The sequence below is a fragment of the Dermacentor variabilis genome, unplaced genomic scaffold, assembly GCF_050947875.1.
Source record: "Dermacentor variabilis isolate Ectoservices unplaced genomic scaffold, ASM5094787v1 scaffold_13, whole genome shotgun sequence".
Classification (NCBI taxonomy): domain Eukaryota; kingdom Metazoa; phylum Arthropoda; class Arachnida; order Ixodida; family Ixodidae; genus Dermacentor; species Dermacentor variabilis.
Window position 1 is genome coordinate 2,582,018 of NW_027460291.1, and position 14,756 is coordinate 2,596,773.

Sequence of the window (14,756 nt, forward strand, 5' to 3'; positions counted from 1 at the left end):
TTGGTGAAACTTCGCTTTTTTTATTTCTAAACAATATCGGTAGTGATCAGTCAGACAAAGAATTGACTAGATCCTTAACACATACCAGATATAAATGTTGAAGATGCCCTTCAGGGCCCATTTTGGTGGAACGCTTATATCCAGGACAAACTTAAAGTGGTGTCAACTTGCGAAGAAACGTTGTCAACAATAGATGTGGACGCGGCGTAATCGTACACCATGTGCGTGGTAACATAAGGCTATTCTAAAACGTTTCTATTCTATTTCCGCAATGAGCCCTCCAAAGTTAGCCAAACAATTTTCGGGCCAATCACACTTCACCTCTCTGTAACAGGACTTACGAAGACCACGAGAACCATCTGCTCTCCATCTGATCCGCATCTCATCTGTTATGACATATCCATTTGTGCGTAATACATATATATATGACATATGATAGAACATCCCCATCTGATATGACATGTGCACACTAGGCAGGATTAGGCCGAACAAAATAATTATTTCCAATTCTTAGCCTTTTTCGCCATGGGTCCTCCTTTATTGCTCAAAAGTTTTCGGGTTGTGTCGTCCACTTGGCTTTTTGTCACACGATGTCACAAAAACATGAGAACTCCTGGCGTCAAGGTAACGTGAAGGCGTAAAAATGCAACAATATGGGCACAAAAATGTATTTTTTTCCCAAAAATATAAAATGCCTGCCAGCCGATTTCTATGGCACTGACGACTCCAGGCTGCCCAGACGTTATGCAATTATTTGCGCGTTAATGAAAATTTCCTTCGCTGTATAACGTTGTCGAGCCCTTTTGGAACGTATACGACATCGCTTTGTCAACTCTTCTTCGCCATTTTAACGTCATTTCTCACCTTCTCCGGCATGCTGCCACGATTTTTGACTAGCAAGCGCAAGCTAAGCAAGGAGAGCCGGGTCAATCACGGACGCTGGCACCACCCTCCTCCTTCTGCTTTCACTGCACTACCTAGGCCTCACCGAAATCCTGTCCTCTTGCGCATGCTGCTTGCCTATTGTCAACCAATTACATAATAAAAAGATTCCAAGGCAGGTAATTCTATTACCTTTGAAAGCAAACAAAAGTGACCTCGTATACATGAGGAGAGCGTTTGACATGGCTGTAGAAACAACGCCGCAGGCCACCACTCGACCTGCGTCGGTGTTACGTAAATTTGGCGTCAGGAGATTGGAATAAAAGAGACAGGAATAGGTATGCGTTACAGGACCCCAAGATGCCTACCGAGCTACAAACCGCGTGCATACACGCAGTGGCAATTAGTCGAGGCAGAACGCTGGCATTGCTGCAGCACTGGCGTTTCTCTCACACAAACCCGACAGTGAGTTCCTAAGTTGAGCAGCAGCGCTCGCCAGGGGGCCTTTCGGCTACGAGGGCATCACCTTCTGGGATGCCACCAGGCGAGCACGTCCAACATGCTCGTTATCTTTTGTGCCATGTATGGCTGGACAAAGAATTATGCTAATACCATATGGCTACTATGCCAGACCGCGGTTTTCTTTTTTTACTTCGAACAATATAAAAGAGAAATGTCAATTACGTCACTACAGTTAAATTTTCTGCGCAGGCGGACATCTGCGAAAAAATAGATGTACAAACCATTCACTAATTACACTGATTGCAGTAATTCAGTTTTTATTAACGAACTTTAGGACACGTTTATGTTACAAAGCAGGAATATTACGGTCAGTTGAGTATAGTTATGTGCTTCTACATTTCAACATAGCTACGTAGGCCTCAATAACTGGCGCCACGCTCAGTGTACCTGATTACGCACCCGGTACCACGAAGTGCGACTGTGCGTCCCACCCCTTTGTGGCTTAGAAGTGCGGCATGAAATGAAGCTGCCGTCCAAAAGGACTTCTTCTTGGGCAAGTTGGTGCTTAGATTTCCTAGGTATACAATGTGGCGCAAAATACATTTCTTGAAAAGAGACAGAAGAAAGGAAGACGAAGCGCCAACTGACCAACTGTCGCCAGCATTCCGTCGCATTTACACGACCTGGGGCGCTATAACGTAAAGCTATTCCAAACTTTTCTATTCCATTTCTGCTATCAGCCCTCCACGATTGGTCAAAAACTTTTTCGACCACGCCCACTACACGTGTCTGTCACGCGACATCATGAAAACCGCGATACCTCCCCATTTGATATGATGTGTACTCACTGATTATGCATGATTTGACAGAAAAAACAAAAACAGTTATTTCTGATTCGACCCCTTTTCGCCATTAGCCCTCGGCTATTGGTAAAAAGTTTTCGGGCTGCACCCCCTTCACCTGCCTGTCTCGCGACGTCATAAAACCGAACAATCTCACCGCGTCAAAGTGACGTGTGCGCGATAAAGATGCATTAATATGCCGAACAAAACTGAATTTTCTTCGGAATAGCCGCAGGCTGCCCCGTTCCGAAAGGAATAGAAGATGGCTGCCGTCAATCGCTCAGGCACTGGCTACTCGCACCTGCCGGAGGGCATGGGTGCACTTCCGTATAATAAAACTTCTTGCGTGGCCGTGTAACGTTTTCGAGCCTTTTGGGCACGTTTACCACCTCATTCTGTCAACTCTTCTATGCTGAGGGTCAGTTTTAGCGTCACTCTTAAGCTTCCGTTGCATTCCGGCGTGATTTTCGACCAGCCACCAAAAGCCAAAAAAGTAAGTAAGGGAAAGCCGACCAATCGCAGACAACGCTGCGGGTGACCGCCCGGTGCTTGCGTCGGTGGTTACGAAAATCTGACGTCAGGAGATTGGAATAGAAACATATTGGAATAGTTTTACGTTATAGGGCCCCTGGTTACGAATGGCGCAACTCCCGATTGGACGCAGTCACTGCGGCAGCAGTGGCAGAGCGCTTTATCGCGCGGCATGGCAAAACTTTATTTTCTGCTACTCGGCTGCGGTCACAGGGGCACAAGTTGCAACGCCAGCCGTTTCTGGAGGAGCCCCGTGCGAAATCAGCTACATTGAACGAATAATTTGATGCGTTATTTCGGTCGATATGGCCATATTGAAATGTATAAACGCTGAACTATAAGGTCCTGTTATGAGGATTCCCTTCAACTTTCCAGTACAAACGTAAGTAAGTAACAAGTAAATATTGTGATCAATTTAATTAGTGAACAGATTGCTTAATTTATCCTCGTTAATTATTTCCGCGAGGGTAGACTATTCATCTGTAGTCAAGAAATTCGGGTAAAGCTTGTAGGCTTCTTTTAAGGGTTCGAAACTAAAAGTAAGAACACTGTACATGTAACTATACCGAGTGTTTTTAGACCGTACAGATGTTATTTATTTTAAAAAATTCGCCGACGATTACGATACTCCCTAACGCAAAATTGAAGCGCGGCTGTATGCGTATTTACATTTGGCGATACATTTGCTGGCGTGGCACGTTCCCAGCGGAGGTGAACGTGCCACGCGCGACCTGGTCGGCGAGATGCAGCGCGCTGCCACCTCGTGGCCGCCGCCGCTGCACACGTTTTCCCTCCGATTTCCGCCTCGCGTCTTGCGTCCCTCGCTCAACGTTTGCTCTTTCTTGCTCCGCTGTGCCCGTTCACTCAGTTACGCCGACGCTCGCCGGAGGAACGGCCGCCCAAGAGCTGCGCTCTAAATGTAAAAGCAGCAGCGAACATGGTGTTTTTGCAGACGAATTCCAAGGCGAGGCGCACATACTTTGCCGATAACAATACGAGCTTCACAATAATAACAAGGAGAATTATTAACTTTTATCAGTGCCTTGGGGCCAGCTGTCTAAATGCCAAATTTGGAGGCAGTGACGTTTTCGTACACAGCTATTCTTAGAAAAAATCCTCAAGATCGCACCTAATTCTCGATACCAATCATCAAATTCCAAAGCTTAGTTGACGCAATCTCGGTACTGAACGCGTCAGACGGCAACGCCCCGTAATCAAGCGTGGGGCCAAGTTAGAACGATGCCGCAGCAAATCCCGACACACAGCCCCACATGCGCGTGCCCCACATCCTGCAGCCGCGCGGCGTTTCGGTCTGGCCGCCTTTGCTGCGCTCCCGCTCGGTGTCGATGTTGCCGGGGTTTACCGCTGAAAATTAGGGTGCTGCGAAATGTGAGTGCCTTGAAATTCGCAATTTAAACGTTCCCCTAAGGTATTAAAGAAAAGATAATTATTAAAGCTTTGTTAATTAGTCTTCTCAAGGTCACGTTATTAGCGCCAAAGCATGTCCGCCTCTTCCGAGAATTCGGCTGTAAACGGCACGTTCGCTGCATTTGTAGCCTTTTTTATACAACATCTGCGCTGTCTTTAAAGAAAAAACCTTTGTTTGGCCATGGTTAATTCTTTGTATAGCCGTATCTGAATTGTTTTCATCCAAGACGCTCCCTGCCGCTTCTGCAAGGGTTGTCACCCAAATCTCAGTGTCATCGCGCACCTGCTTTGCAGGTTGCACTTCCAATTTCTTTTAGCGCCTCGGCATTTTCACATTTTATATTCAGCGAGCACCATATCGGATCACCTGCTGGAAGTACGTTACAAGACAAAATTAAAATGAAATACTAATAATACTAATACTAATGAATGAAACGAACGACGTTGCTTACAATTTTCCGGCCCGACACGCGTTATGAATTGACCGTATGCTTGATGTCAGAATGCTATTGAAAAGTATTGCAAATTATGACATGGCTCAGCTTCACCTCTGATCAGTCTTTCTGTTTGAATTGTCCAATGCACCGTAGGTGCAGTGTTATGTCGCCGTTGAAAGAAATTAGCCAGTGTCAATTACTTCCTGACGTCTGTGTCACGTGTGATGATTTAGAAATATTTACTGCTCAAGTGAATATCTAATTTCTGTATGTTACTGGCAGCCAACTGGCAACCCTAAAGGTTTTTCTTTCTATAAAAAGTTGTTAAGTTTTGCGTCTGACAAGGCATATTTTTTGTATTTGCGGGAGACTTTACCATAGATATGTTAGGTCGCTCCGCGCTACAGCAAGTTGTGGATACACTAATTGTATCAAATGGTTTTGCTAACACTACTGTTTCACCAACCAGAATTACACAAAAGAGTGTAACTTTGCTTGACTTGATTATTGCCAACAGCAACAGCAGTAATATTTTTGCTAGAGTTTTCTCGCAAGATATCAACAATCTCCTTCCTATATTTACTCCCTTAAAGAAGTGCAGCTTACGAGAACGTAAGAAAAAGCCGGTTTGCATTCAAGCTACACCCAGGTCCAGTCCAGAAGCTTTTACAAATGAATTGTTGGGTAGTAATCTAAACAACATTCCCAAGATAAAAAAGTCTGAAAGGTTTACAAACGAGAGTTTCCAGAAAAATAAATCTATTTTAGTAAAGAGATCCGAAAGTAGTGGATCACCCTTTTCTGCTAAGGAAGATTTATTATAGAATTAACTCCATCACAAAATCATCATGAATAGAAATTTTACAATTCTTAAAGAATATAAGACCTACACAAATAGATTAAATAACAAAATTAGAAAGTGTGGATTGGACTTATTCACACAGAAAATAGACGCCAGCGCAGGTGAGACTAATATGCCTTATGGATAAAATTGAATTTATTGTAAACCAGAATAGATCAGGGCAAAGTGTGGAAAACATTACAATCAGTGGGAGAACAATATGAGAAGTTGAACTTTCAAATCCATTTAACGACTACTTGGTGAATGCTAATGAGATTGTGATGTCTCGTGGGTTTATTCAATTTTTTCCGAATCCGAAATCTGGTTCTATGTTTTTGGAGCCTGTTATTGAACAAGGAGTCGATTTCGTTTTTGTGCAGCTTAAGAACAGTTGATCTTGTGATGTTGAAGGTATGCAGGTTACACTCATAAAATAATTGTTGGACATTATTCTCCCTTGAGTTTCTCATATACTAAACTTTTGTTCTTAAAGTCCACTACTTCCGAAAAAAAATACAGGTCTCGAAAGCCAGTGCTTTGTTTAAAAAAGATGATCAAAATGGTGTGAAAAATTACCATGCCTTGCTGGTGAAGCAGCACACTGACCCGGACACAGAGAAGATACACAAGACGACACTCGCAGCGAGTGTCGTCTTGTGTGTCTTCTCTGTGTCCGTGTCAGTGTGCTGCTTCACCAGCAAGGTATGACGATCAATCACCAACTAGCCCAACTTTCCACATTACTGAACATAAACAATATAGACCTATATTTGTAGAGCCAGTGCTTTCGTCATACACAGTTACCTCTACCGATTCTGTGAAAAACATAATGTGATTTCACCTACCCATTTTGGATTCCCGAAACAGAGGTCTACAGAAATGGCATTATTGAAGCAAAATGACTTGATTCTATCCCAGTTTCAAAAGAAACATCTCGTGCTCGATATATATTTGTTGACTTCAGCAAAGCTTTCGATAACATTCTGCGCAGTTCTAGAAATCAGAATGCTACAACTTCGTAGTCATCCCCTAGCCCTAATGGAACGTCATCTGAAATATCGGAAACACTTTGTCGAGATTGAGAGGAATTGCTCGGACTTGGAAGCTATTTTTGAAAGCGTTCGACAGGAAAATATCTTCTGGTCTACTTATTTTAATGAAATGAATTCTGGGGTGTTGCGTGCCAAAATCACGATTTGATTTCGATTAAGTTTGATCACCAGGGGGTATTTGGCGTGTCCACCAATGCACAGGACACGACCTCTTTTGCTTTTCTCCGCCATCAAAATGTGGCCGGGATTTGATCCCGTGACCTCGTGCTTGGCAGCGCAACACCATAGCCGCTAAACCACCGCGGCGGGCTCTTCTTTCTATAACCTACATAAATGACGTATTGAGCATTTATCCCGATGCTACTTACGTTCTTTACGCCGATGATGTTAGCATATTTGTTTCAGTGGAAGATAGTATGGCACTCCAAGAAAGAACGAACCAGCTTCTTGTGAAGTTGAGAGACTGGTAACATTTTAACAAATTAAGCGTAAAGGCAAGTAAAACACAAGCTTCAGGCCATTAAATAAGCCAATAAATGCTAATTTTCATCTTGTATATGACACTGCAGAAGTACAGATGGTAAATAATATTACAATTCTGAGAGTTACGTTTTCAAACAATATTACTTGGAACGACCATATCGACAGTGTGTTGAATAGTTTATCGCGCGTTACAGATATGAGGTGACTGCGGAACAGTTGTCTCAATTAAAGTAGGGCTCCTACGTTTAAATTACCTGTTTATTCGCATCTCTCTTGTCCTTCTTCGCTACTGGCCTCCACAACTTTCACAAGCTTGCAATCACCACTTCTGATGCCAAAAAGACATAATCAAGACACTTTTTATTTTGCAATATGATGCTTACACCGGTGAGTTATTTCTACAGGCTGAAATCTTACCGGTCCTTGTTAACCTGTGCAATTTTATATTGACAGTAGCGATAATGCACGAAGCGAAAAAAAATGCAATTTTGTGCATGATCATTCTCATCTACAGCAAAACGTCACGTCACCAAATACACGGTATAAAGGAATGAAAAAAGTGATACCTATAAACAAATAATGTAAAACATAAAGCTCTAGATATTGCCGACAGTACATAAAATTTGGCAAAATTGGCATAGATTTTCTACTGTGTATATCGATGAAGTTGAGAAAATTGCACATGTTCGGTTTCTAATGACATAGACTCAGTATTCGCCGTTATATTTCTGTTTTTGTGCTTTGTCTGCTTGTGAAACTAAGATGTACTCCGTATTTTCCGTAGCATACGCGAATTGCTGAAATTCTTCCTGTACATTTCTACTCTTGCGCCCATGCGCTAATTGCCGCTTCTGACTGCTTTGTACAAAAGTGGCCATGGGCCATTACAAAGAATTACATAGGCCGCTACAAAGAACAGCTTTTACGTACAGTTTCCTTCATCCATGTGATAAAAAAAAGCAAACAAACATTAGTATACCTATCAGTGGCATACTTAGTGAAGTGTCCATACCGCTGTACTATACGGAGGCGGTAACTTCTACACTGGGATTGTGTTATTCGGAGAATATTTGCAATGAGCGCTTGTTCTTGATGCTATTCCCGTCTTTTCGATGTGGCGGCATCTGCGTACGGCACTGCAGATACTCCAAGGAACTGTTATCGGAGATCTACTTCCGGCCCTACGTGCACATTGGTCCATACCTGATAGGCTCACTGGTGGCCTGCCTGTACCTCAAGCGCCAACACATCCGCCTCCCACCCGTAAGTGCGACATCACCGCCTTTCTTTTTCAAATGATCGACAATCAACACAGTTAATTGTTACGTTTAAATGCAATGTTGAAAACATGAGGTAGAGGAAGTTGAAAGGGGACGAAGGGATAACTTGGGGGCCGCAGGTTGCAGAACGGTATTGGACCTGCGGTATTGGTATTGGACCTGCTGAATTCGGGAATTTCAAAGCAAAGCTTTAAGAAGACGGTAAAATAATTATTACTATCCGAAGACTAATACAAATATTCAGCTACAAGTATAAAATATTTCGTACATGTTCTTGTTATCAATAAATAAATAAATTAATTAATCAATCAATCAACTTTATTTCCCTTGGAATAGGAGAAGTACGTGTTACGTGTGAATAGGAGAAGTATGTGTTTGAGGTGCTTAGAAAATTGTGTAATATTAACCTTATTTCTTTCTTTTTTAGTGAATTCTGTAGTCAAGTGTTCAAAAATGTGTACTACTTTAATTTCATTTCCGCTCCCCTGAATGCCTGCCAGTGCCATATTGCTAACAATGTACGTGTGGCACGGCCTAGTCAGGCAAATGTTTGCCTTTAGCTGTGTCCTCTGAGAGAATCTGTATATCGTCTTAAATAAATTAATAAAGAAAGAGGAAAGCAAGTGCTTATACAGCTGTAAATGGCTGAAGCCATTTTCATTTCACCCTGTTACAGGCACGCAGCAAGAGCAACAACGAAAAAATATTTGCCAGTAGAAGAACAATGCTGATGTACGGCGCGTCGCACTTCCATGCTTATTTCAATGAAACGAAGGTAATGTTTGCCAATGTCAAAAAAGTGAAAAGGCAGCGCAACGTTTATCCAAAATGACTATTCGGCGTCAACGTTAAGAAAACGGAAACAGCTCTGGGAAAGTGCGAAAAAATTTAAAGCAGCTGGGAAAAAGGGTTTCGCTTATCCACGACAGACCAAGAACTGACAAGGAATTCTTTTTTTGGGATGAATCGCTTAACAAACGTGTTAAAGCCGTAAAAGAACGCATCATACACGCCTGTGGAAGGTAAGCAAGATAATGCCGCCGTATTGTCTCGAAATTGACACGATGCCTGTGAACCTCATTAGCGTCTCCGAATGTTGAATATAAACGCTCGCAGTGTCAAAAACAACGCGGAGGCCTTAGCAATCTTGCTACTATAAGTACGATCCTCATGCAACTGTTTTACCAGAAACTTGGCTGAACGAGGAAATATGCGATAACGACATTTTTTCTTCCTTCTTATAAAGTTTATCGTCAGAAATGGCACTCTTGGGGTGGTGGTGTAGCGATTTTAATAAAAAAATAGGGTTCATGCTGTTTTGCTGGACTACATTATCGACCTCGAATGCCTGCTGTCAAAGTCTCTTACCGGGGTCACAGTATGACGTCATACGCTTTTTATAGACCTCCGGATGCCTCGCCAGATATATTAGAGAGACTGAATATAGAAATGCCCATGCATGAAAGAAACAAAATTGTTTTGCTTGGTGATTTTAACCTGCTGGGAGTAGATTGGGAACGCTTCATTGCCAGTAGTCAACATAACAAACATGTGAACATTGTGTTTGAAATTATGTTACGATACAACTTGATGCAGATAGTCGATGAACCAACTCGTGCACAAAATGCATCCAGCTCGGTGTTAGACTTGGTATTTCTCAGTCGAGATTTCTCTGATTATAATGTGAAAGTCGAGAAGGGCTCTCCGATCACCATATCGCAAACATATAGCTACCGCTAGTACCTCTAGATAAGTATAAACACCCCTTCGCGCTCTACTTTTAAGATTTTTCTTATGCCAGTGATGCAAGCGTTGTCGAATACATGCAAACCTGTTTGGTTCATTTCGCTACCAGAAATATTCAGTTAATATAGAACAAGTTCAAGGAAATGTGTTTTTATTGCACGTTAAAGAACCCCAGGTGGTTGAAATTTCAGGAGTCTTCCACTACGGCGTGCCTCATAATCAGAAAGTGGTTTTGGCACGTAAAACCCCATAATTTTTTTAATGTGTTTTTATTGTCTGGTTAACGTCGTCCAAAACAAACTGAAGAAAGTTAACAAACAAACGCCTTGGACCAATTGGAATATCATTCATTTGAAACGCAGAATAAAATATTTAAAAAGAAGCCTGCGGGGCAGTGCAACAAATGGCAAAACATGCTAGGCACGTGCAGTTAACACCGCCAAAGATTATTATTTCAAGATATCGCTTCCTAAATTCATAAAAAATGATCCTGCTAAGTTCTGGCAGTACATAAAAGAAAAGAAGAAACCAGTTTCGCAAATACACGTGGACGGGAAAGCTGTGACAGATCGTAGTGCCATTTCTGAGCACTTCATTTACTTTCAAAGTGTGTTCTCTGGTTCTATGGTGTGCGCATGCGATGTCACACTGCCCCATTTGCCAGATGTAAATTTCATATCTTGGGCTGGTGTATTTAATATGCTGCTTAACTTGAAAACGAAGAGCTCATGTGCTCTGGACGAAATTCCTAACGTATTTCTCAAGCCGTATGCTGAAATTCTTGCCAAATTTCTTCTGATTTTATTCTGTGTCTCACTCATGACAGCGCAATTTCCAAATGACTGGAAGACTGCCTGGGTTGTCCCTGTGTTTAAGAAAGGCGACCGGTTACTTATGCAGAATTATCGACCGATATCATTAACCTCCCAATGCTGCAAGCTTGTAGAACATAAAAGTGCAAATTGTATACACAAATTTTTAGAAAATAATGCTGCATTAAACGGGTACCAACACAGCTTTCGAAAAGGGTATGCTACGGTAACCCAGCTCATAACAGTAGTTCATTCGTTCGCTCTATCTCTTGATCGTAACGGCCAAATAGAAGTAATATTTCTCCACTTTAGTAAAGCTTTTCATAAGGTCCCGCAGGATAAACTAATTTTAAAGTTTAGAAGCCTTGGCATCCCTGAAATCTTTGTCAACTGGATTCCCGCATACCTGACTAACAGGAAGCAACACACTGACATTGGAGGACAGCTTTCTGGCAGTCTCCCAGCCACGTCAGGGGTACCGCAGGGTAGTGTACTGGGCCCCCTCCTCTTCTTGGTTTATATTAACGATATTGTAAATGTAATACCTCCTGGTGTGCAAATCCGGCTGTTTGCAGATGGCTACGTTTTGTTCAAAGAAAATTTTTTTCCGATGATCATTGAGATGATCCGATGAATTGAGCTAAATAACAACCACAATAGCATATTTAAGTGGTGCAAAGATTGGGGGATGGTTGTTAACACTGACAAAACTGTTTTTCTCTCCATAACACGTAAAAGACACCTCCGTCTTTTACTTACAGAGTTGGCCCATCGTCATTGAAAAAAGTCCACGATTACAAATGCCTAGGTGTTACATTAACAACTAATTTATCCAGGAATATACATGTTACCAATATTTGTTCATCCGCCTTTGAAAGCTCTGCTTCCTGAAACACAAACTTCAAACCACCCCAAGCAATGTTAAACTACTATGCTATTATTCCTTAATCAGACCCAAATTAGAATACACCAGTGCAGCATGGGACCGAAATAAACGTTAAGTGTCTTGAAAGAACGCAGAGGAAAGCAGTCCGGTTTATTTTTAACAAACTCTTACGAACTGACTCTCCATCCGAATTAATGATAGCCAATGACATTCCCCTTCTTAAAACGCGTCGAAAACAGTTCCGAGTCCACTTCCTTTCACTGCTTCTTAACCACAAACTTACGATAGATGCATCACCGTATCTATCACCCTTACTAACCAGACCCACAAGGCACCATCAGCCTATCTCTTTAACACCTTATTTTGCTAGAAATTACAATTATAAGCATCCCTTTTTTCCACGCACGGTCTTAGATTGGAGCGAATTAATCCAGACATATTCTTAGTCTCTCCTACCACACCAAAGTATCCCTGTTGCACCATTTCACATCTGTTATTGTAGCGCTATTATTACACTAATCTAGAAACAGATTCCATTGTTGATATTTTGTGTTTTATTATCTATGTAATTTATTCAGCTTGTATTGCTGTTTTTTGTATTATGACTGTTTTTAAAACGACCCACCTGCTTGGACCCAAGGGTCTGCATTATATAATAAACAAAATCATTAAATAATTAATTAATTAAAGGCACCCTGAAACAATTTTGAGGATTTTCTACAAACGTACTGAGTCGTTAGAGTAGGTCCTTCTGATCATTAATTCACGCATCTAAGTGCTCCGCGTAAAGTGTGTAATTTATTATAAGGTTTTAAGAATGCACATCGCTGCCGACCGCAGCACACTGCGCGGCGGAATTTGAAGCCGCCCCTACCCATATGGCGCAAATCACCCATATGATGTCTGTGGGCCGAGCTATCTGATTGACTGACCAGGGCGTGTGATCGATAACTTTTCCAACTTTATGGTAAACAAATGATGATCGTAATAGTTGCAATGTTAGTTATTTTTTCATAAAAAGAAAGTAACATAAAGGGAATGCACAAGAACAATTTTTCAGTACACTTAAGCATTTCCGGCACACAGCAAGTGTCGTCTGCTTCGGTTACAACGTGCTCTGTCTTTGACGATAGCTCCGCCGTCAGTGTCGGCCTGTCTTTTCGCGAGCGCTATGATTCGACTTTCTTGGATTGTGGACTGCAAATGTAGCGACTGGCAATATGTCCAGCTGCGACATCGTGTCCCTCTGCAAGCCAGCAGACGAGCGGACTAGCTGCAGCGCATCAGACTGCCGCTCTCCGATCGGCGCCAGGATTTGCGCGATTGCGGCCGTCACTTTACACCGGAAGATTACTAACGCAATAGCGTTTCGCGAGCCCGGTATTAGGGTAAACGCAAGCGCAAGGGGACAGGGCCTGGCCGTGTCCCCTCGCGTGTCGTTTCATTTCATAAACAGAAGCGCAAATGTGATTGGTCTGCACGGCGCAGTCACCTGGTGGCATAGATCTCAACCAGACACAGCAGCAGTAACAAAATGTATTCTTCTTTGCTGCTGGTGTAAATTTTTCGCAGGGGTGTAATCGTTAACACGTTCTTTTTGTAAATGTTTAAAATGTTTTACACTTGTTTAGAGCAATATTAGCTCTTTCTTTGGCTGGTTAAGCTTTGCGCCAACGGGTGGCTGGACCGTGGAGACCGATCAGGCAGCTCACCTACGTCAACACTAATGTTCCTTCATCAGCTTGAGTTTATGCCTCCACCGTTTCTTCGAAACGTTCAGCTAGTGTGTGGTTACCGTAACACCAGACACGTTCGGCGCTGCGACAGAATGCTCGCAACGCACGCTGCTTTTATAGCTCTCGCTTGGGGTTGCCGGCCAAGCGGCTAGCGGAGAGGTTTCGCGCGGGCGGGTAGGCCCCAAAACAACCGGAAGTGGACGATGTGACGTCGTATCGTGACGCAGAACCAGGGAAGGCGGAGGTTAGCCCCGATCGCTCGGCAAAAACGAGCAAAAACAATACTGCACGGAACAGGGCCACGATAATGCAAAGCTATTCCACTGTAATTTTATTGCAATCTCCTGGCGTCAAATTTACGTATTTGCCGGCTCAAGTGTATGCGGAGAACGGCAACCATTTTTGTATAACCCAATGAAAGGCTTTCGTGGTTTACAGGAGGTGCACTTTATCTGGCTTTGAAGCGAATAACCGTGACAGGCTTTTCGTCTCTGCTGACAAAAGGTGAGAAGTACGAAGATGTGGGTCTCGATGGGCCTGATCAGCGGAGTGAAAGTAGCGAGTCACCAGCCCTGTAAAGCACGAACATTGCCTGGATGTCCATTATATATATCAGAATAATATTTAAAACCTCTAATACAGGTTCAAATAGGCCAATTTTAAGTTAGGTCAACGTAGGTAGTGCTGCCAAAAGTCCTCTGTATAAAAACGCTGAAAAGCCATATAGATGTCGCCGCCGAACTTTTCCTACCTAGTTTGGATATTATTTTTGAGCTGAAATGCGTTATAAATATGTTACCAAGATTTAATTTTACACATTCCCCAGGATGTGTGGGAAGAGTGTAGCGTCTTTTTGATGTGATAGAAAAATTACTCTAGCCTTGAAATTTTACCTTCCCAACAAGACTTTATTTCAGAACAAAGATTTCATGTAGCAGTAATGTAACCCGTCATAGTAAAAACCGAACTAAATAAAACAAACAATACGATTTTCAGTGTGTGTTCTCAAAGCGTCGCTCAAGGATTTATGGAGGATCTTTTAACAAAATGAACGCAAAGTCAAACATCCCAAATGAATACCCCCAATGAACGTCACAAATATTGAATACAAACAACTAATATGAACGGCAACAATTGAAATGTCAGAATAATGACTAGCGTGAACTTTAACAAAAGTTTCTCTACACACACTACCATCACATCTGGCAGCATAAAATATCTTCTCAGAAATATTTGTAACCTTGTCAAAACGTAGATAATTCAAGTGCAAGTAAAACAATAATCTCAACTGATATGCAGGTAAAATTAACAAAATTCGACTAGCAGTACGCAAGCTAC

General features: G+C 42.3%; 1 protein-coding gene across 3 annotated transcripts in view; it reads left to right on the plus strand.

The window, feature by feature from the left end:
* LOC142566836 (nose resistant to fluoxetine protein 6-like) overlaps positions 1–14,756 on the plus strand; it is a 231,487-nt gene that overhangs the window by 189,773 nt on the left and 26,958 nt on the right. For all 3 annotated transcript variants that reach the window (XM_075677736.1, XM_075677735.1, XM_075677734.1), the window contains exon 12: positions 8,101–8,221. In XM_075677736.1, the coding sequence (XP_075533851.1) occupies positions 8,101–8,221 (121 nt within the window). The remainder of the gene's footprint in view (positions 1–8,100; positions 8,222–14,756) is intronic.